We start from the raw sequence: 24502 nt of genomic DNA, 5'->3' as shown, positions 1-24502 counted from the left end.
TGGTTAGACACTGGACTCGCATTCGGGAGGACGACGGTTCAATCCCGCGGACGGCCATCCTGATTTAGGTTTTCCGTGATTTCCCTAAACCACTCCAGGCAAATGCCGGGATGGTTCCTTTCAAACGGCACGGCCGACTTCCTTCCCCATCCTTCCCTAATCCGATGAGACCGATGACCTCGATGTCTGGTGTCCTTCCCCAAAACAACCAACCATGCAACCATTTTGAAGAGCCCTCCAATGTCTTTGGCAAATCATTTGTGTTGGTCGCGGAAAAGAACGGGCCAAGTAACGAGCCTTGCGGGACTGCGTGTTCAGAGTGCCCGCATTGGAGCTGCACGTGTAAGTCACGCTGCCTCCGCTGATGTTTCAGTGCGCGCGACGGCGGAGGAGGTGGAGGAGTTCCAGGCGGAGATCGCGATGCTGAAGCACGCGGGCCGGCACCCCAACGTGGTGGAGATGGTGGGCTGCTGCACGCTGCGGCCGCCGCTCTGCATCCTGATGGAGTTCGTGCCGTGCGGCGACCTGCTGCACTACCTGCGCCGCCTGCGCGTCGAGTACGAGCGCCGCACGGGCGCGCCGCTGCCCTTCTCCAGCACCCGCGCCAGGCCTGCGCCCGCCCCCGCTCCGGCGGCCGCCTCCGCGGCAGCCTCCGCCGTGCCCCCCGCCGCCCCCACCGCCGGCACCGGTGGCAGCCACGAGCCACGCTACATCGACCTGTTGCTGTCCTCGTGAGTACAGACACCTGCCAGCCACCACACCGATAACGATTGTTTTCATCCGCTCTTCTCCACTCCGTAAACTCTTCAGCAGTTTTCTTCTTCTTCTTTTATGACTGAATCTTCTCAATCCAAATATTGGGTGATCGTTTCTCTCCTCACATTTCGTATCCACTCACCTACACTCCATTCATCATAAGATTAAACCTGATGTAAACAAAAACAACACGATGATTGGTCAGAAGCCGATCAGACGTACACTGGTCTTGTTACGCTCTTGAAAGTACGTCGTACTTACGTATCAGATAAATTATTATCAAGTTACGTTAAATGGAACTTTTAGATATTTTAATGTATCAACAGCTGTCATAGTCTTAGAGAAAGCGATTGACAATGTTGACTGGAATACTCTCTTTCAAATTCTGAAGGTGGCAGGGGTAAAATACAGGGAACGAAAGACTATTTACAATTTGTACAGAAACCAGATGGCAGTTACAAGACTCGAGGGACATGAAAGGGAAGCAGTGGTTGGGAACTGAGTGAGACAGGGTTGTAGCCTCTCCCTGATGTTATTCAATCTTTATATTGAGCAAGCAGTGAAGGAAAAAAACGAAAAATTCGGAGTAGGTATTAAGATCCATGGAGAAGAAATAAAAACTTTCAGGTTCGCCGATGACATTGTAATTCTGTCAGAGACAGCAAAGGAGTTGGAAGAGCAGTTGAACGGAACGGACAGTGTCTTGAAAGGAGGATATAAGATGAACATCAGCAGAAGCAAAACGAGGATAATGGAATGTAGTCGAATTAAGTCGGGTGATGCTGAGGGAATTAGATTAGGAAATGAGACACTTAAAGTAGTAAAGGAGTTTTGCTATTTGGGGAGCAAAATAACTGACGATGGTCGAAATAGAGAGGATATAAAATGTAGACTGACAATGGCAAAGAAAGCGTTTCTGAAGAAGAGAAATTTGTTAACATCGAGTATAGATTTAAGTGTCAGGAAGTCGTTTCTGAAAGTATTTGTATGGAGTGTGGCCATGTATGGAATGTGAAACATGGACGATAAATAGTTTGGACAAGAAGAGAATAGAAGCTTTCGAAATGTGGTGCTACAGATCACATAACTAATGAGGAGGTATTTAATAGCATTGGGGAGAAATTTGTGGCACAACTTGACTAGAAGAAGGGATCGGTTGGTAGGACATCTTCTGAGGCATCAAGGGAATACCAATTTAGTATTGGAGGGCAGCGTGGATGGTAAAAATCGTAGAGGGAGAGCAAGAGATGAATACACTAAGCAGATTCAAAGGGATGTAGGTTGCAGTAGGTACTGGGAGATGAAGAAGCTTGCACAGGATAGAGTAGCACGGAGAGCTGCATCAAACCAGTCTCAGGACTGAAGACCACAACAACAACAGCTGTCAATGTTTTTCTCAATCAAACCTTAGCTAAGTAGTTGTTATTTCAATGAGCGTGTTCAGTCACACTCACTGTACTGCTGTGTTCAGATTGTCGCGCTGTAAATTCGCAATATGAAAATGGCTGAGGCTGATTCCTGTTCCGTAGTGATACATGTTTGTGGGTCACAGTTAAAAAGTGCCGAGAAATAGGTTTTTCTTAATATTTTTCACAAATTTAACGAAAACAAATCCGTTTTGAAGTTTTTCTAGGACTGTATTTAATACAGATGTAATATTTATATCCATCGGATGTATACCGGAATCGTAGCTAGGACACTGATAACCCAGTGCAATTCATGAATCGGTGGTTCAGGTCTCGCCTAAGTTATCTTTTTTTGTCGTTGAATTTAAAATGCCTACATCTCGTAATTATAAAATTCATCATAATTGTTTATGAATAATGTAGTTCGTCTTGTTCCTAATTGCATACTGCATGCAAAATTCCTGCTTTAGTTTCAAATATAAATACTTAATTATCGATTTTTGGAGAAGATTGTTCATAAAGGCACCTTAACTGAAAAACCAAGTAGTCTTTGTGCGGACTAAGACCATTGTTTTGCACCACAGATGTAGTCTCACGCGAACCAGAATAAGTGTCGTAGAAACATGAAAAACAATAATTTTCACAGGCTCCTGCACACTATGCAAACGCTACATTTTTACATTTGCTACTGTGCTATTACGTTATGAAACCAACATTACTGATCCGGAGCCAAGTTAAGGGATTTGTCCCGAGCAACAACTAGACTGTTAGGCTGCCAGACACCTGGAACTAAAGCACGCAGCTTTTCCAAGAGTCACTGCCGAACGCTGGCGGGATATAGAACGGTAATTCACAAGAGTAGAGGATGAAACGCGGTGCCTGGTTGACTTCGTGGAGTCTGTTGTTGATTGACTCGTTAACAACGTTCGTAGCAGGTAACAGTTGCAGAACTGAAATGTATTTCTTGGATTCGAATAAGGAAGGGGCTAAGAGATTACCAGACGACTGATTGTAATTAATTCTTTCTGTGGCTTCAGTGTTCAACAGTATGGTGAAATCCCTGCAGTATGATTTTGCATCACACATAACCCGCTCAGAAATATTACCCTGTGTTTAAGCCAGAAATTTTCATCACTCTTGTTTTTAATTAGAATGCTATGTTACGTGAGATCTAGAGCACTTCTTTGCTTTCCATCTCGCCACATAAGAAGCGTACTCTGGTGCTGGAGTTTTGCCGAATATTATTTCATTCTCTGTAAAAATTAAATAACATTCGAAGCTGTAGTGTTTCTTTGCTCGTCTGTTTTTACGACTCAACTGCAACTGTTTATATCTTTGCAGGTTAGTTGGAGCAGATGGCTGTCGTTGTCCCGCATTATCGCTCGGTCTACGTGCGTATTACACGCCATAAAACGTATCCTTATGATCGTACGTGACTGTACTAGACACAGCTTGGTTCCCGCTCCACGTTAAACGAAATCCAATGACACTGAAGCAAACGCGGAAGAATACATGACGTAATGTTTACATCGGGTTTATTACTATGATGAATTGGGTGTTTCTTATTGTAGGTACAGCTGAAAGGGGTGAATAGAGGACAATGAAACAAGCAAATAATCTTGATAGACGTCGGGCTGGAAAACAGCTGTTTCCCGTAACAACATATGACAAGTGGAGTTATGCCAACGCTGTTATGGTGAAAGTATGTGTATGTGGCAGACGCGTTATTATTCACCCGCACACTTCCCAGTGGCTGCTCGGGAATACATAGCACGCATCTTCGACAAAGTACTACATTGCCTCGTCACTACCATGCCTTCTCAGGTCTCCAAAATGGAGCATGTTAGCCGATCGTTGTGGCCGAGCGGTTCTAGGTGCTTCAGTCTGGAACCGCGCGACCATTACGGTCGCAGGTTCGAATACTGCCGTGGGCATGGATGTGTGTGATGTCCTTAGGTTAGTTAGGTTTAAGTAGTTCTAAGTTCTTCGGGACTGATGACATCAGTTGTTAAGTCCCATAGTGCCCAGAGCCATTTGATTTTGAACATGTTAGACATTTTTGTGTGGAGATATTTACAATATTTGTTATATTCTAGCTCTGTTGACGGTGTCTATGGACTCAGTGAACACATTGTGGATTGGTGTCAACGCATACGGAACAATTTGAACATGTACGGACATTAATGAGGAAGCCTGCCTTGTCAAGAACGGTGGCCATGTTGAACAAATGCGATCTGCTTCTCCTAAAGGCATATCTGCAATTTTGGTTTCCAGAGACTCTGTTACGAGGTGTTCATGTATTCAGACGTAACACGTCTCTCTGCGCAAACCACTTATGTCAAACGTTTGTTTGTCACGATTACTGAAATGTTTCATTATCCTAAACTCGCTCTTTTCTTTGTAGTCTGAATAGCAGTCCAACACCTTGCATATACTGGAGGTCTTTCTTCATATATCCTTCGACATGTCCATGTAGCTCCAGTTGTTTCTCTTGAATAAAATAAAAAGCAGCATGTTTTAACAGTTAATCAGTATATTACTTCGTTCCTGTTTCATCGAGTCCTGTTAAAACAGCAAATGTAACTTACAATCTCTGGCACACTTCTTTAATAATCTCTCTGTTATTCTTTCTTGTATTTTATGACAATATATATAAAATTAAATGCATATTAATTTTGGAAAATAACTTAGATAAAATTAATTACCTTATTACTTGCAGTTTTGTCACGAAGTATTACATACAATAACGTAATAGTACACCTGTAGGAGTTAGATCCTTAAAATGAATAACAGACGTACATAATATATAGATCTAGCATTTTAATACCAAAAATTGATTATAAATTTTCATTTCAACCTTATAAAAATATAACAAACGATATTTTTTCTGTTATTGTTTACTATTAACTCTTTTAAAATTTAATAAAATTTGAAATTCAATCATAGATGTTTGCTAGGCGAAAGCTGAATGTCACATACAAAAAATTTTTTGTCAATAATCGAATCACATTATTTAAAAATACTATTTCGTTTTTCACATTCTTTGCTGAATATGAACATAAATTCCTTGTTGTGTTAAACATTTTCAAACTAATTTACTCTTGTTTCATTCGTATTATGCTAAGAACATGATTACTATTTATTCATTATCTATCGGTATACACATTTTCAATTTCAGTATCTTGTCATATTCCCCGTTTCTTGGCTTTGCTTATACTGAGGTACTGTTGATCTTTTGGGTGCTTCTTTAATTATGCTTAGATAGTCTAATGTGATGCAACTTATAACTCCCTTCGAAGCTAGTGAAAACGTTAGGCTAAACTGCTATCATCATTTTTATACATGAGGTTTCTGTTCATTCCGAAATGTCTGAAAGAAAAGACACTATTTTGTTCTTGCAGCCACTATGCATCAAGACACAAGAGATTTAAAGGCATTAGCTGCCAGTAGGCACTGAATTACATAAATAGTGAAACTAGAGAATTTGTGCTTGACCGGGATTTGAACTTGCGTGTGCTGCTTGAGAAATACACTGACCACTCTGCCATCCAGACACAGTGGGCGATACAACTGTACCCACTAACATAGCTCACCTCCCATAGGACGCATCACTACTGATGTAGTAATCCTTGCCCATTATCCTTGTTTTTCCTGGCATTTCGCCGATCCCCGTAAGAGATCGAGCTTGATGAGCATCTGCACTGAAGGGATCATTAGCCTTTCTCGCCTTAATTAGTCGTATATACACAAGGTGAGTCAAAAAGGACTTTACAACTTTCTAAAAATTTATTGAGATACAAGTTTCAAGCTCGATATGATTACCACTTGGCATGCAGCGAACATCCAACTGGTAATCAGTTTCTTTGATGAAACCCCAAAGAAAGAAAACCAGTGGTGTCAAGTCTGTGGAGAGAGTGGTCATGCGATTGGCCCAACACGGCCATTCTACCGACCTGGGAAGCGTTTATTGAGGAAATCTCGAACTTCCGTGAGAAAATGACGTGCCTCCGACTTACTGGCAGTAAAACATTGCGTCTCGGTCATCTACAGCGATCTGTGGGATTAAAAAGTTTTCAAGCATATAAAGATACACGATATCAGTGACATTTTTTCCGTGAAGAAGAAAAGGGCGTACACTTTCAGTTTGCTAAGAGCACAAAACACATTAACTTTGACTGTGGATTTTCGCTGCCCCATATTATTCAGTTGAAGGTTTTGACCATGCCACTTATATGACAAGTTGATTCATCAATGAAGATTATTGTGATCAGGAATGTCCGCTGCAACATATCTGCACAGAATTCTCCATTGGCAACTTTATCTGCATCACTAACGTGCTGTTTCATTGTGAATCTGTATGTTTTCCAGTGTAATCGTCTACAAAGTACTCCCCAAAAAGTATTTTGTGGAATGCCAGTCTCGCGAGACGCACGTCGTGTTGGTTTTTGTTGCCCGCGTACCAAGCGCTCGCTAATTTGTTCGACGTAATCATCAACAAACGGGCGACCTGATGATTCATCATGTCGTAGTGAACAACCAGTCTCAACAAAGATCATTTGACAAGAGTAAATTTTCCTGCTTGGAGGTTCTATAGCATATTCGGTGCGAAATTTAAGACGAATAATTGTTTCAGAGCTCGTTTTATGTAACCCAAACATACAGGGACCACGCTTCGAAGCAGTGAAAATAGCCGTTTCAACTGCGTACTACGCTAGAGCTCCTGCTTGTGCAATGAGGTACTGATGGAACTTGAGGTTCTTTGTTACAAGGTGACAGATTACCGATTCTATAAGTTACCTCACTAAATTTCTGTATAATTACAAAGTTGGTAAGTTCTCTTTGACTCACCCTGTATGTGATGCCTGTACTTTCGAGGATGTCCGGGGACAACCCGCAAATTTTTTTTATTTGTGGTAAGATCTTATGGAACTAAACTGCTGAGGTCATCGGTCCCTGAGCCTACACACTACTTAAACTAACTGAAACAAACCTAAGCTATAGACAACACGCACACTCATGCCCGCGGGAGGACTCGAATCTCCCACGTGGGGGACATCCCGTTAGTTATGAGATTATTACATATGTGGTATGTGGAGAAGTAGAGAATTTGCAGTTATTTTGACCACTGTGATCGAGTGGCGAGTGGTCAGCGCATCTGCCTAGTAACCAGGAGACCCGGGCTCGAATCTCGGTCTGGCACAAATTTTCAACTTTCCCCACTGATATGAATCAGTGCTCACTGACAGTTATTGTCTTGTTACCATTTCCATGGTTTTTCCTTCAGCAACGGCTGCTACTCGGCGCTTTGTTATATTCATACAAAAGAACACCTTCTCCTAAAAGTGTGACGAATGTTTAGGAACAGTGTGTTAAAGAAGACATTTTGAAAACTTACAATGATTTTGAGTCTACCAGAATGAAACAGCTGTTTTCACCTTCGCGTGCAAATTTTTTGTACTGTTAATGAAACGTTCTTTCAGTTCTATTTACGTTTCTAATACCTGAGCCTGACTGATAAACAGATGGTTATACACGGAATATTATGTCCATCACAAATAAACGTGTCCTCTGATGTGAGAACTTAATGATTGTTTGACATTCACAGGCTTTTTTTTGGCTGCTAGGTGCTTTGTGTTTCATTGGGCTCGTGGGAGACTACAATGCTTTGGAGACTCTTTTGCAAATTTTCAAAATCTAACAAATATTCTTTTGCTCTTCGTAGAAGTGACCTGTTTTGGACTGTGACACAGTAAGATCCTGCAGGTTGTTTTACAGAAACAAAGCCATTTTCTTCTCGGCATATTCCATGATAACGATAATTTTTATAAACCGAATTACCCTAGTGACAGTAGCATGAGCTGATTGCTTACTTTTTTTATGAACTTCATGCAGAAAGTCATTGAGTTTACTAGTTTTCCTGAATCTTTTTACCAGGTGTCAGGGCATACCAGACCGACCAGGTAACACGAAGAAGTGGGATTTATTGTAATGTTTTCTGCACTGGTATTGGCTGATTGCCGTTTTACATTCACATTTCCCAACTCTTATCAAACTCTTTAATTAATCTTACGAACTCATCAGAGGTATCAGATGCTTAAGACGTTAGATTGAGAGTCATCTGAAACCTTTGTGTAAGGACAGTAACGACTGTTGAGACTTTTCAAAAAGTAATTTCTTCTTCTTCAGCGAGGTTTCTTTAATGTAATAAACCAAATTCAGAAAGTGATTTATTTACAGCGTCTGTAATTTCATTCATAGAGATCAATGTTTGAAGCCTGTTTCTGTGTCTGATACTGAGGGACTGTACAGTTATCTCATGAAACAATTAGAGCACAAATCCAAAAAAATCCTACTGAAGCTTTTCTTAGTTATTCTTTGTGTCCCTAGTAAAACAGGAATGTCTTTCAAGAACTTTGCAGTAAACAGTTTTTTTACATATGCAGTGAAAGCGAACAGGCTCCCAAAATTACCTTTGCAAAATTTACCCTACAGAGGGACACTTGATTTACTGTATGTAATTTACACGCTTAAATTCCTAGTTGCTTTACCTACAGAACGAACCTTTATATTACCTTGTCAACATAAACAATACATAGAATAACAAAATGTGTCATTGTGATTATGGCTCCAATAGAAGACAATGGCACTACTGTTTCTAGGCATGGTTATCTTCTTTTGCCTATAAAACAGTTTATCAGTTACTGAAAGCTAAAGCGTATAGTCTGTTTCGTACTAACTGTATTGAGTTTTTGTAAGTACTATAACACTGTGTTTAATTCTTCGTATTTAAATGCATGTTGGAATTTAAGAAACAACCAGATATTCGGTACATATATTAAGAAAGAAGTGCTTGTTCTTTCAGTTTCAGCTTTGCCATCACTTTTACAGTTTCAAGAATTGAAAAAACTATTACATTTAGTAAACGTAGTTGGGGACAAATAAAACCTCCGCTTTGGAAATAGCAAACACTTAAACTGCCAGAGTAGCAATGCATATGTTAACTAAAAACGTACCAAATTTTACCACCGCAGAACAATTTTAAAGCGAAAATATGTTCTATGTAAATTGAAGGGGATTATGGCTGTCAGCTGCAGTGGGACATCACACGGAATCAGTGCCGACGTGCTGTGGCGCGGCACGTTTCTTTTTACCGCCCTGCCAGTGTCCAGCAATGTTCATTTGTCCAGCTAAAAGTTGTAGTAGAAAATACTAGACCACTACTATCTACTGCAGGTCGCAACATACATAGAATTATCCGGTAAACGAGATGTGGCTAGTACTGAAATAAAAGTTTTAACTTGGCAACGTAAATTTTCAGGTGTATTTTTACGATGAAGATCACAGTTAATACTGCCAAGTCGTACTAAGTGGCCGCACAATGTAGACTTCCCACGCACACCACAATCACACACGTAGCCAGTTTTTGGTATTGACACCCGTTACCGAGGTTAATAGAGTTCACTTGATCGTTTAGTTATTAAAATGCTTGCTAAATGTTGTGCACTCTGCTCTACACGTAATACCTGTTCCAGTCTTAGATCGCACAACACGCCACGCGGTTTTAACTAACAGTCAAAAGCAATAATTTTGATATTCCGTCCGAAATTCCACACGACTTCCACTTAAATACACTTTTTGCTACTTCGCGAACTCGTAATTAGCATTTTTCCGCGATTTTATAGTACTTTCGTCGGAGCTGCTTTCAATGAGATGTTACTAGTTGGAACCCTCAGCCCTGACTTACTTAGATCACACCAAAGGCTTTGTTCCCAGCATAGATTGGCGCGAGGCTGCATTTTTTTGATTTACTGATATCACAAACAGCAAATCAGATTGCAGTACTATCCCGCGCTAACCCGCGCTTTTCTTCAATGACCAATCATAGTAAAACATTTCTTTCTATGGCAATTGCTAAATAAATAAGTTTAGAAAAGTATAAAATATAAAATTACCCCTCCCGAAATTACCAATTAATTTGTGTTCTACTCACGATTTATTAGTACCATAAACTGACTGCACATTTAATTATAGTAAATCCCCTGTATAGTTTAATTGGTACTTCGTGAATAAACAAAACAATTTTCATTTACTTCTGTTCTTCTTCACTAATACAACACTTACACTGCTAATTACTACACATATAAAACAATTACAATTATGCAAATACATTAAGTATTAGTCAAACATAACTTTACATTATTGTTTTGACTACGGCTGCTAGCACTGTCCGTCAACTGCTGACCTCTGCCGCCTACTAGTACAACTACGTGCATCTCTGTAACTCAGGTCCATGTCAGCTGGTGACATCTGTCGATGACTCATGCCTATAACGATATCGTCCTAACAAGTGACAGGAGCGATGCGAAGGCGCTACTCCTCAGTGCGAATATGTGTACCGGACCGGGATTCAAACCCAGGATCTATTACTTACTAGGCAAGTGCATTAACCACTGTGCCATCCAGAACACAGCGTTGTCGCAATTGCGGGGACTATCTCCGCAGTCCCTCTCCATTGACTCCATGTCCGCTACTCTGAGATTCCCACAGTAGACGTATTTCAACTTCCGCACTGAAGAAGATGGATCCATTGTCCAGCTAGGCGTATCAATTATATGAACGTGTGTTGTCTGTCCTTTCTGTGTGTTGTAGAGGCGGCAGCCGCTGCCAGCTGGACTCACGCTGTGTCGTTGTGTTGCAGGGACTCGGAGAGCTCCTACGTGCAGCCCGACCCGCGGCTCAGCTTCTCGTCGAGCGGGCGGCCGTCCATCGCAGAGAGTGAGTACCCTCTCACCTGGCTCCTCCTGGAGCACTAGTGCTGATAAATCCTTGCAATACGTCTAACTGTTGTCTTGTTTCAGTTTCCTCCCATTTCTTTTATGCGTCGATAATTTAGTTCCCACAGACTGGAGGGCACCGTGGTACCTGCCACAATGCATCTCCAGCCACGTTGACGGCCATGAAGCAGTTGGTGGACACAGCCGAGTCAGACGCCCTGCGACTGCGGGCGGGCTCCAACTTGACTTTGTTCGGTACAGGGTATCTTTGGACGGCATTTCTGTTACACATTCACAGCCACACGCCACTTCTCGATAAGCTGTGAGTGAACGTGGCCGGCAAGTGCTATTTCGTATTGGTGACTTTAATTAGTGTGGCCTCGGACGCAGTTGTGTCGTGTTACAGTGCTACTTGCTATAGATTTCTTGGAGTAAGTAAAGTAAGTAAAGTTCAGCGTCCTGGTCCACCGACCGCCATGGCATCCTCTGCCAATGGCATCGTCGGATGCAGTACCGTGGGACATGTCATCGGCACACGGTTCTCCCAGTCGTTGTCGGTTCTCTTGACCTTGGAAGCTCTGCTAATCGGTCGAGTAGCTCAGTTGGCCTCAAGAGGCTGAGTGCAGCCCACCACCAAAGAAAACTCCCTGGTAGTACCGGCAGTCAGCCACGTCGAACAGTCAGCTACGGAGACGGACGATTTCTTAGATTACTGTGCACAGATTCAATGGTTATTACTTCTCACTGAGGTGACACCTATGGACAGCAAATCCGCTACGATGTCTTCCCCAATGTCCTTTAGGGGTCAACAAGGATTACCATGATCTCATGGTCTAGAAGTAAATAAAAAAAATCCACGACTGATAGTTACGGGAGGAAAGGAATTGAAATAAAAAAATGGAAAAGAAATACCAGATGAACTACTTGAAGATTCCTGAAATTTTTGGATTGTGTGAAGCTTTGAATCGAGTTAAGGAAGTAGTGACATTCCCAGATAAACGCTTCGTTATTCCCAGATGCGCCGATTGCTGTGGAACTCCGTCCGCAGTTCTGCTCGCACACTCAGTGGACTGTACATTAATGGAAAAGAAATGCAACGCCATTAAGGACCGTGGGAGTGTCACCGCTCAGGGGCCGCGCGGCATTAGCCGAGCGGTCTTAGGCGCTGCTGTCATAGGCTGTCCCGGCGGAGGTTCGAGTCCTCCCTCGGGCATGGGTGTGTGTGTTTGTCCTTAGGATAATTTAGTTTAAGTCGTGTGTAAGCTTAGGGATTGAAGACCTTAGCAGTTAAGTCCCATAAGATTTCACACACTTTTTTTTTTTTTTGCCGCTCAGTGACTTGACCGTGCTACCTTTGTTTTGACTCAACGGGCAACTACTGAGTTTAGATTACAGCTGAACAGTTTGTGAAACATTCAACCTTGGGTACAACCCCGCCTCGCCAACCATTACTTACTCCTCTGCAACACCCTTAGCCAATTGAATCGGATCGCATTATGAGCCTGTGAGAAGCCGACAGGATGTTTCGAGGATTGCTGCATACATTGGCCACCGTGCAGTGTTGGCGTGTCGCTGCTTTAAACAGTTATCTATGGAACATTCCTTCATCTGTAGACCACATTCTGGACACCTGCGCAGTATGGACGCACTTCACCACCGACTCAGTGTGCGAGTGGTGGTGATCGACCGAACATCATCCAGGAAAGAAATCCAGGTTCATGTCTGTGTCTCCAGCCGTCCCTCTGTAGGAAGACTAAGATCACGTGTGCCACTGGTCACGCGACTATCGATATCACGACGCCGTGAAGCAAGACCGGTGTCGTCAAAGAGTCGACAGGAGACTGGAACGACGCAGTATTGTTTCCAGTGAGAAGAGTAGGTTCTATCTGTATGCGAGTGATGGACGTACACGAATGTGGCGTGGACCTGGTGAGCTGTCTATTCCAGACTACAGAGTGTATACAGGTCCCATCTTCACGTTGTCGGAGGTGCAGGGGGTGGCGTCATCAATAATACTTGCGGTTACTTTTGTTATTTCTGCAGGGTGCAGTAACCACTGCCGTTACTTCGACGGGAAGGCTTTTTTCAGCACGACTCCATATACGACAGCTGTAACACAGACACCCCTTATCTTGGTATACAACAATCGTCGTGGCAAACAAGGAGCTCTAACAAATTGATCACCTCTTGGACATGATGCCGCGGGAACTTATTCGTTCTCCAGAGGCTACAAGAACCAACGCCGAATTGCACCAACAGGTGCAAGATGCTTGGGACAGTCTATCGCAGGGAACAATTCGACACCATTTCGATCTTCTGCAATCGGGAATACGCGACTGCGGTGCTGCCACAGCAAGATACATTACTTATTGATGCAACTTTTTACTGTGAAGCAAGTGTTTTATTTCATCTGATTTTCTTATTATATAGTCCTGGGCTGATGGGCTACCTGTCACATCAGTTGTCACTACAAAGACTTGCTCCTTGAGTGTGCCGCATTCACTGTATACTGTATACAGCAGGCATACTCATAATGGTGGTGTCTCCCCCTCTGACACAGGAAAATGTGAAACTATTGGTGGTAGTTGACCAACACACATTGTTCTGATAGATTTTTGCAATCAATTAATTGTGCAATTCATTACACATCTTAACAAATAGTGTACTCCTGAACTTAAATTTCCACCTGTTTTAGGGATTGACATACAAAAACAACTTCATGGTCCAGCAGCAGCAGAATTCGTGCTTCTTTTCCTTATTTGTAAATCTGAGGAAGTTACGTTTGTACGGGTTGCTTTTACAAGAAACTGTCAACATATTGGTGTTCTTATTTAGGTATCTTGGTTGACTGTGGGGTGAGGATCACTGAATGTTAATGAAATATGTTGCAATTTACACGTTGGGGCAGGGGGTGGGGGACAGAATAAGAGGCAAAGGAGAGATACTTGTTTTATCAAATAAATTTTTTTTTATCTTATAAAGTTTCTCCTTTCAGTTGCAAGAGCGGAATATTTATCTTTTCTAATGTGCATGTTTAAAAAACTTTAAGCTCAGCACTATTTTCGATGTGTGAAGCTATTTTGTTTCCTGTTTAGAATCCCTTTCGTTGAAAATGACTGTAATCTAATGACTGGCAACAGTTGGACATTTACACATGTAAACTAGTTCACATTTCCAGTGACAATGTCAAACGAAAATAAATAAATAAATAAAAGAAACGAGTCCATTGTAAGGGGGTTGGGGTAAGTTTCGATAACAAAATGGATCAAGTAAATATAGTTACTTGAATGTAAAATTTCCGAAGCTTACAATGGGGCAAAGCATCTTCTCATATTGATCTACGTTTGTTTCGACAGGATTCAGTAAAACAGAACTATGATCTTCATTTGTAACTTTACGATAGTAAGAAAATCTTTCATCTAAATAAAACTGCATAATCCAAAACAATACCAAACATTTTGTCCAAAAATAAGGGATTTATAGTGATAAGCACGCCCAGGCGTTTCTGCTAGAAACAGACCTGGCGTTCGCCGTGCCTAGCTGACGTGACATCACCAACAAGCGCCGAGGCCTTCCTTTGAGTCGGTGTTGGTCTCATGCACCCTAGGCCTTATTTCAAAGTATTGACATATGAAGGTCAAGTACAAATGATCCCTGGGTACAACACCTATTTAATATGATTCAAAATATTCTTGCTAATGTGAATTGGCCTCGCCTGTCCTTTACTCAACTGGTACGGCGGTGTGGTCGCTGTCGGGCACACTACGTCACGTGTGAAGCTCTGCTGTGTCTGCTGGCGGCTTCAGGGCGGTCAATGTGTTAACCTATACACACATATCCTTTTACAGCTAGAAAGATTGAAACAAGGGGACTAAAGTAAGATAAAAGTGATTTTGTAGTTCATTTACTGAAACACTTTTCAGTACTGCTATATCTGGCCTTGAGACGCCACTGGAAGAGCAGACTTGTTATAAATAGCGGTTCCCAATTTGGAAACTGGACGGAGGATACCACAATAATAATGAAAACTGACATGGGTGAGACTACAGAATAACAGAAGCAGAAACATTCCAACGAGCATGGATCGACCTATATCCCGTTCGCGAGATATGTTATGTGAGCAGAACTACACGGAAGCCAGTACGTAATGCGGAACCGACCACTAGGTGTCACAAGAGGCAGACCCGCCAGCATCAAAGGAGGCGGGGAGAATTGTTCTGTCAGTAGAAAAGCAGTGAGAGCAGAATGGGTCGGTGAAATGTGCTAATTGACTTCGAAAGTGCACTATTCATAGGATGTCACATCGGTAAACGACATTTCAGCCCTTCTAAACCTGCCCAAGTCAACTGTTGGTGGTACTACCGTGAAGTAAAAACGTGGATGAACAGCCACAACTTAACCAAGGTCAGGCAAACCCCTTGTACTGACGCCACAGCGACTGTTCAACTTTGCGAAGGGGGTTTGCAAAAAAAATCGAATGACATCAGGGAGACGAATTACATATGAATTTCAAAGAGCTCCCAGGTCTTGATAGCACTATGCCTGTGCGTGGGGTGTCGAAAAGTATGGTGTGCAGTGATAGAACAGTTCCTCTTAAGCCACGAATTTCTATCGTCAAAGATAAGAGATGTTTGAGGTAGTTTAAAGAGCTAACACTACTGAACAGTGGATGACAGGAAACGAGTGATATTTGGTATGATCAAATACACTATACGTCCTGGCAGTCTGTAGGAATGGTATGAGTTTCGCGAAAACCTGCAGAACGTTACTGCTGTCATGTGCACTACGAACAGTGAAGTAATGGGGAAGTGGTGTTACGGTATGTAAGTGTGTTTCGTGTTACGGTGCGGTTCTTTCATTGCGCCTAAGCTAACGCTAAATGCAGGAGGATGTGAACACTTTTTACAGAATTGTGTAGTGCGTACAGCAGAGGAGGATTTCGGAGACGATGATTGATTGTATCAACGTGATAGGGCAGCAAATGTGAGGCAGTGGCTTGTGGACAATAACATTCCTAAATTGGACTGGCCTGTCCAGACGCTCAATCTGAATCCAATGGAACACCTTTGGGATGAGTTAAAAGCTGACATTGCTCCAGACATCAGCGTCCAACATCATAATCCACTATCACTATCTTCTCTGGTTTCGGCTCTTGAGGAAGTGCTCAAACCATCACAAAGGTGAAAGATAGACACGCCGAATATTAATGTTCGCTACAGATTACTTTTGATCAGATAACGTGTTTTAAATGTGAACTCCTCGATCAAATCCTTCTCTGACAGCGCTCAGATTTCACCCTCTGTCCATTCTAATTCATCCCATTAAATACTGCAACTAAGTGTTCACGCCTTCCTATTAATATATCTGTCGTTTCCATGTGTCGATGTAAAGCTGCATCGGTATCATCAATGACTAAGGAATTCAGATGAGAAAAGTCGAGGGCTAGCGATATGCACATCTACAAATGGCTGCAGTATCGTGTACATAAGATATAAATGGGCAGTGCTTTGGTGGAACTGTCATTTACAGCCGTGTGAGTAATGTGAAAAGATTTTCGACGTGATTGTGGCCTCACCAGGAATTAAGAGACACTGAAGCCGAATGGTAGTTGGAGTTCGACGCATGGGACATTCCATTTCAGAAATCGGTAGGGAATTCAGTATCCCGAGATACACAGTATCAACAGTGCGCCGGGAGTACCAGATATCAGGCATTAACTCTCACTAAGGAAAACGCAGTGACCGACGGTCTTCACTTAACAACCGAGAGCAGCAGCGTTTGTGAAGAGTTGACAGTGCTAACAGACAAGCAACACTGCGTGAAATAACCCCAGAAATCAATGTGGGACGTCTGACGACCGTATGCGTTACGACAGTGCGGCAAAATTTGGCGTTCATGGGCTATGGCAGCAGACGATGGACGGGAATGGCATTGCTAACACCACGACATTGACTGTAATGCCTCTCCTGGGCTCGTGACCATATCGATTTACTCTAGACGACTGGAAAACCGTAGCCTCGTCGTATGAGTCCTGACTTCAGGTGGCAAGAGCTGATGGTTGGGTTGGAGTGAAGTGCAGACCCCACGAAGCCGACGACTCAAGTTGTCAGCAAGGCATTGTGCAAGCTGGTGTGGGCCGTGTTTACATGGAATGGAATGGGCCCTTTCGTTCAACTGAACCGATCATCTTCTGCTACGTAGAGACATTTGCAGCCATTCCTGGTCTTCATGTTCCCAAACAACGATGCAATTTTTGTGGATACCATTGCGCCATGTTATCGGATCACAGTTGTTCGACCGGCCAGAGTGGCCGAGCGGTTCTAGGCGCTACAGTCTGGAACCGCGCGACCGCTACGGTCGCAGGTTCGAATCCTGCCTCGGGCATGTATGTGTGTGATGTCCATAGGTTAGTTAGGTTTAAGTAGTTCTAAGTTCTAGGGGACTGATGACCTCAGAAGTTAAGTCTCATAGTGCTCAGAGCCAATTGAACCATTTGAACAATTGTTCGCGATCGATTTGAAGAACATTCTTGACAACTCGATCCAATTATTTAGCCACCCACCTCGCCTGACACGAACGCCACTGAACATTTATGGGACATTAGTGAGAGGTCAGTTCGTGCACAAAATACTGCGCCGGCAACACTTTCGTAATTATTGACGGCTGTCAAGACAGTATGGCTCAGTATTTCTGCAGAGGTCTTCAGCAACATCTCTAGTTCGTGACAAGTCGAATTGCTGAACTGTGGTGGGAAATACGAGATCCGACACGATATTAGGGCGTATCCTACAACTTTTGTCATCTCAGTACAAAACAATCTTACACAATGTCCCAAGTCTTGACGTGAGCGTACACTGTGCTGTTACAAGTGTGCAACATTATCGGTGGAAGTACCTCTTCAGTTTTGAGATGACCTCACACTAAAAAATCCACAGGATTCAAGTCAGCTAACCTGTGAGGCCAAGCTAGAGCCTGATGGAGCTACGCATCTTGGAGCACATGGACGTGTTCGATGTTATCCTACAACAGCAGCAAAATGTGCGGGCGCCCCATAATGCACAAACCAAATTCATGGGCTAAGGGTGCAGTTAAAGGCCATCTAGATGGGGACTTGGCCGAAAAGTTTACGTTCTTCCTACTAACTGCGACATTGTATCGTACAGAACTCAATGGCATCTCGTAGCCACATATTCACAAGCATTTCGCAACGATCCGTCAACGGATCCCTGTTTGCGTGAACGTTTTTATCTTTATTATCGTATACCTTAACCATGATTGTTATGTACCCTGTATACGTCTCACTTACTAGTATAAAACCAATTTAAGACAAACAGCTCGGTAATCAGGCATCTGGGAATGCATAGGAGGGTTTCTCTTAAGCGTTGCCATGTGGCTAACAATGATGTTAATGAAACTGCTACTACAAACACCACGCGGAGCTTGATTTCCAAGGCAGTTTTCTATTGAATGGTTGGATCCATTTTTTCTTCTAATTTTGTCTTTACTGGTCACATTGCCCTAATAAAATGTGATTTCGTGTTTGTCGGTTGAATAGATTTTTATTACGCAGCGGCCGAAAGTACATGCAGTTTCAAGCGGGCTTTCAAAATCTACCTTTCATAATTTTGGCTTCAGTGTATATTCGCCATTGATAAAACTGCAGCACGCACTTTGAAGCAGTTGACCTTGTGCAGTTACCTCTGTTATATACATACTGCGTAGTCGCTTTGTTTCGCCACCTGAGCTGCGAATATAAACGGAAAGCCATTTCGATCTGCGTGTACTGGGGTGATGTTTATGCTTGTGCTAGCTATTGCAGCTGTACTTGTTTATAGTCGCAAAGTATTGTAATCGCCGAGTTAACGGTCCCCAAGGTACGTTAAGGTTTGTAAACATCGGGCACGCGACGTCGAGTACCGATGTCGTGACATGTGTGGCTCGACTAAATAATGAGGGTCACCATGTAGCGTGGTCGGGGCGGTTGGACTTCAAAAAAGCAAAGGACAGAAAATTTCGCAAGTAGAATGATAATAATAGGTACAAATACAGGTGTGGAAAATCTCAGATGTTATAGTCTTTTGGGCTGAAAATTATTGAAATGCATCGACAAAATGCTTCAAACTAATCCAGCTTAAGGGTAGCAGTTAAAGTTAGTTAACACTGAGCGGAAGAAAAATTAACGGCATCCGGCTTAATATCAGTATTGGAAAAGTTAACGAAACATAATAAATGTAGAAGGTCTGATATTGTCAACCCGAACGAGAATCAAAGTCCAAATCCGATGACACGCATGCCCATGAAATACTGCTCTTAGCACTGAAAGCACGTTTATTACTGATACCAAAGTGTAGTCGTAACAAAACTGACTTCCTGGAGAGAGAGTGCAGCTGTTCGTACAAACAACGACTATTGAAGAGTATACAAACGTAAGATATTTCGAAAACATCTCGGCAACGATATATACTTAATAATAAATAGTTATAGTGTTCAATTTTGAACTGGCAATCCGCCATATGTTAACCAGCGATGCTTTCCGCTATGCCACATTGCATTGCATCCACAGCTCGCCGCAATATTAATTCATGGCAGAGGAAAATGGAACCAAGAATGATACCAGATGTAGATTACGGAGGTCTTACTTGGTCAGATAGTAATGTGCCTTCGAGGGAGTGAAAGTAAAATGTCTAAAGCACAGCATTGTTTGGGATTGAAACTTGGAGCAGAAGACATTTGCTGAAGAAAGAACAGCATCCACGTGAAATGTTGTGCTTTATCGAGATATTAAAATTAAGGAAACACGTAAAATCACTTATGAGAATGATGATGTCGATGGAAAACGTTTCCCATAGGAAATGACAGTTTAGACGTTGACATTCTGGTGACTGGCATTTCAGACACCGACATGATCTCTGGTACAAAATACTCTCGCTACTCGTGCCGCATCAGAACAGAATCGTTCCGTGATACTCTCCATCGCCTTTGTCTGGAACAAAACTGTCGTAGTGTCTATGATATTATATGGCCGTTTCTGATCTTCATGCTTCGTCTGGACATGATACTGCTGTAGAACGTGTCGATGTTTATCATGATAGTAGCTACCGGTGGAACGTGAACGACTTGGTGAATTTGGTGCTAATATCACAATGTTGGGAAACAGCTTCCACACAGGGCCAAGTTTATGATCGTTACAGTAGTTGCTATATTAGTGGCGGAAGGCAACGGGCTCTAGACAGAAAGATAGTACAGAGAAATTCGACGAGTTGATTACGTTTTCGGCAACATACCCTCTGGATCTCGCGCCACACATAATTAATCAGACCAAACGCGGATGCCACTTTCTGCAATGTGAGTATCCCTAATACAATTACTCAAGAGCGGTAAATTCCGAAAATCGTATATGTTGTGAAGGACATCGATGTAGTTCAGAGTACGAATGTTGAAAGAGAATTGGTTTTGTAATTTCGCTAGTATTTCTAGGAAGAGCATTGAGAGTATCCTTCTGATTTTATCTGAACTGAATTAAGTTAGCTCAAGTGATGTGAATGCAGTCAGTGGGGGTGGTATCAAAGAATACCGCTCACAATTGCTGAAACTGCACTGTAATCAATAAATCGTTGAAAATGAAATGGAATCCGATTCTTCCCTTATCTGCGGATAGTCACCTTAACATTGTTTTCAGTGTCCTCCATAGACACTTGTAGCCCGGCCTTAACCTCACCACTTTCGACATCTTTGGCGTTATTAACGAAATTTTAGTCTCCTACCTGAATTATTTTCAGAAGTGTTCTACTGCTAAATAAATAGTTATAAGAAGTTCCCCAATGAAATTAAATAAAAATCTCATTTCATCTGCGGGAAACGCCCTTATTCCTCCTTCCTCAGCCCATCTAATTTTCCATACTGTTCTGTAGCAGCACATGGCAGATGCTGCGTTTATCTTCTGCTCCGTTTTCCTCACTATCCATGATACACGATCGTACAATGCGGTGCTCCAAAGGTACAATCTCAGAAATTTATTTATCACATTAAGATCTGTGTTTGATACTAGTAAACTTCTCATGACCAGGAGTGCGCTTTCTGGCATTGCTAGCTGATTTTTATGTCCCCCTTGCCCCGTCAGTCATGGGTTATTTTGCTGCCTAGGTAGCACAATTCTTTAAAGTCGTCTACTTCTTGCCCACAATTGCTGATGTTAAGTTTCTCGCTATTCTCCTTTTTGCTACTTCTCATTAATTTTCCCTTTTTCTGGTTTACTCTCAGTCCACATTCTGTGCCCATTAGACTGTTCATTCCATTCAACAGCTCTTCTTCACTTTCGCTGAGGATAGCAACGTAATCAGCAAATGTTATCATTGTTATCTTTTTATCCTAAATTTTAATCTCTTTTTAAAAACTTTCTTTTATTTCCGTCACTGTTTCTTCGATGTACAGATTGAACATTAGGCGCTTAATACAGCATAGCTGTCTTACTCCCTTTAATTAGAACACTTCGTTGTTGGGCTTGTTCCATATTGGTCCTTGTACCTACTGTACATCAACCGTCTTTCCCTATAACTTACTCCTATTTTTCTCGGAATTTCGAACACCTTGCAGCATTTTACACTGTCGAACGCTTTTTGTAGGTCGACACATCCTATTGGCGTATCTTGATTTTTCTTCACCCTTGCTTCCTGTGTCAAGCGAAACATCAAAACCGCCTCTGTGGTGCCTTTACCTTTCCTAAAGCCAGAATAATCGTATATAACGTACCCTCAATTTTCTTTTCCACTCTTCTTTATATTGCTCTTATCAGCAACCAGGGTGTGTGAAATGTTAAGCTCCTTGTACTTACCTGCAATTGATATGATCGGCATTTTGCGGATTATATTTTTCCAAAACTCTAGTGGTGCATCGCCAGTGTCGTAGAGCCTGAACACAAACTTGAATAGTCACTTGGTTGGAAATTTTCCACCAATGATTTTAGAAATGCCGAAGGAATATTATGCCAATGGCCTTGCCGCAGTGGTGACACCGGTTCCCGTCAGATCACCGAAGCTAAGGCCTGTCGGGCTGGGTTAGCACTTGGATGGGTGACCATCCGGTCTGCCGAGCGCTGTTGGCAAGCAGGGTGCACTCAGCCCTTGTGAGACAAATTCAGGAGCTAGTTGATCTAGATATAGCGGCTCCGGTCTCGGAAACTGACATACGGCCGGGAGAGCGGCGTGCTGACCGCCCTTCCATATCCGCATCCAGTGACGCCTATGGGCTGGCCGGTCGGTACCGTAGGGCCTTCATGGTTTGTTCGGGAGGAGTTTAGTTTTAGAAGGAATATTATCTATCCGTTATGCCTTATTTGATCTCAAATATTCCAGAGCTCTTTTAAGTTCTAACTCTGATATGGGATCCCTTGTGTTTTCCCTATCAGCTTCTTTATCACGTTGTCAGACAAGTCTTCCCCTCATACAGGCCTTCGATGTAATATTTCAACCTATCCCCTCTCTCCTCTCCGTTTAACAGTGGATTTGCTGCTACAGTCTTTATGTTATCATCCTTGCATTTAATTTTGCCGAAGTAACCACGTCTTTCCTTAAACATTTTTGTACTTCCCATGACCATTTTTGTACTTCCTATTTTCGTCTGTCATTTGAAATGTTTCTTCTGTTATTCAAGATTTCTTCGAAATTACCTTCCTGGTACCCATGTTTGCCTTACTGTATCTGTAATAGTCATTTTTAGACATGTCCACAAATTTTCAACTGAAGTACCCACTCTGGTATGCGTTATCGATATATTCACATCTTTAGCGAACTTCAACCGCGTCTCCTCATTATTCAGCACTTCAGCATCCCACTTCCTACCACATTAATTCTTCCGTAAGAGTCTCTTAAACTTCAGTCTGCTCTTCATCATTTCTAAATTATGATATCTGTATCTGCCTTAAAATCCAGTGTCTGATTTCGGAATCTTTGTGTGACCATGATGTAATCCAGTTGGAATATTTCCTTGTACCGAGACTTTTCCATGTATATCTCCCCTTCTGATTCTTGAACAGAATATTTGCTATTACCATCTGAAATTCCTTGCAGAACTCAGCCTTTGCCTTCTCTCATTTCTACTACCAGGCCGTATTCTCCCGTAAACCTCTCTTCTAGTCCTCTCCCTATTCTCGTTTCCCAATCCACAACGATTATTGAATTTTTATCTCCCTTTACATACTGAATTACCAGTTCACTTTCGCTACATAGTTCCTCTCTCTTCATCTTCTGCTTACGACTCTCGTTGTAGGAATCTGGAGATAACAAACCTATTACTGAATTGTCGCCGGCCGGGGTGGCCGAGCGGTTCTAGGCGCTACAGTCTGGAACCGCGCGACCACTACGGTCGCAGGTTCGAATGGATGTGTGTGATATCCTTAGGTTAGTTAGGTTTCAGTAGTTCTAACTTCTAGGGTACTGATGACCTCAGAGTGCTCAGAACCATTTGAAGCATTTTGAACTGAATTGTCACCCTATAACTCTCTCTGCCCAACTTCCCTATTCGCAGCGAATCCTACTCCCGTTATACTGTTTTCCACTTCTGTTGATGGTACTCTATATTCGCCTGACCAGAAATCCCCATGACTTTAAACAGAACTAAAATCAGAAGTTAATGTTCTCAAGAGGAAATGTAAGGATTAGAGTGACTGTGCACCCTTCTACCCTGAACTAAATTTTCAGTGTCTCTCTCATGGTTCCATCTGTGACACAAGAGGTCCTTTGTCGAGTTTTGTGGAAAACCTATCACCAGGGAACTAATTTATCTCTTATTTGTTCACTGATTCACTTACTTCATCACGCATTATTAGAGCATCTAAATCACTTTCATAATTCTAAATAGGCAACGTTAGTGAGTTAACATAGCAGTAGATGCAGTACATGAACAGTACATAATAACAGTAACAGGTACAGTAAACATTACAATACACATACTGCAGCATCAGTGAATTGTAGGGATAAAAATAATGGCAACTGAGGCAGCAAACGTATACATAGTAAATCATAAACGTCGGCCTAATTACCAAAAGAATGTGTGTGAAATCTTATGGGACTTAACTGCTAGGGTCAACAGTCCCTAAGCTTACACACCACTTAACCTAAATTATCCTAAGGACCAACACACACACCCATGCCCGAGGGAGGACTCGAACCTCCGCCGGGACCAGCCGCACAGTCCATGACTGCAGGGCCCAGACCGCTCGGCTAATCCCGCGCCCTAATTACCACTGCAGTAATACATTTCTCTGCTACTTTTGTCGAATGTGAACAATGACAAGTATCAGAAGTATATGACAGCACTAGAAAGGAAATAAAATCTGAGGAACAAGTTCTGGTCCTGAGAGGCTCCACAAGTGTAATACTGGCCACCGAAACTGAAACAGTAAAAAAGATAGCAAATAACACGTCTTTAGTTACTGTGTGTTTACAGTATAGAAGGAAGAACAGACTATTAAATTTGCACTTGAATTAGGGTGTACACGGTGCAAAATTTATGGCACTGAAGTGCTACCGCGGACAGCAAAAAGAATCTAATCCGGCTGAGCGCTGAGTT

The 24502-nt window shown here is 42.4% G+C and overlaps 1 protein-coding gene and 1 pseudogene across 1 annotated transcript in view; both read left to right on the top strand.

The window, feature by feature from the left end:
• LOC124605957 (proto-oncogene tyrosine-protein kinase receptor Ret-like) overlaps positions 1–24502 on the top strand; it is a 198778-nt gene that overhangs the window by 21819 nt on the left and 152457 nt on the right. The window contains exons 4-5 of the mRNA XM_047137920.1: positions 374–608; positions 10861–10937. Coding sequence (XP_046993876.1) covers positions 374–608; positions 10861–10937 — 312 coding nt within the window. The remainder of the gene's footprint in view (positions 1–373; positions 609–10860; positions 10938–24502) is intronic.
• On the top strand, positions 21920–22037 carry LOC124607694 (annotated as a pseudogene).

This window comes from Schistocerca americana, chromosome 3 (genome assembly GCF_021461395.2).
Source record: "Schistocerca americana isolate TAMUIC-IGC-003095 chromosome 3, iqSchAmer2.1, whole genome shotgun sequence".
NCBI classification, from domain to species: Eukaryota; Metazoa; Arthropoda; class Insecta; order Orthoptera; family Acrididae; genus Schistocerca; species Schistocerca americana.
The sequence above is the reverse complement of the archived record's forward strand: the minus strand, read 5'-3'. Positions and strand labels throughout refer to the sequence as shown.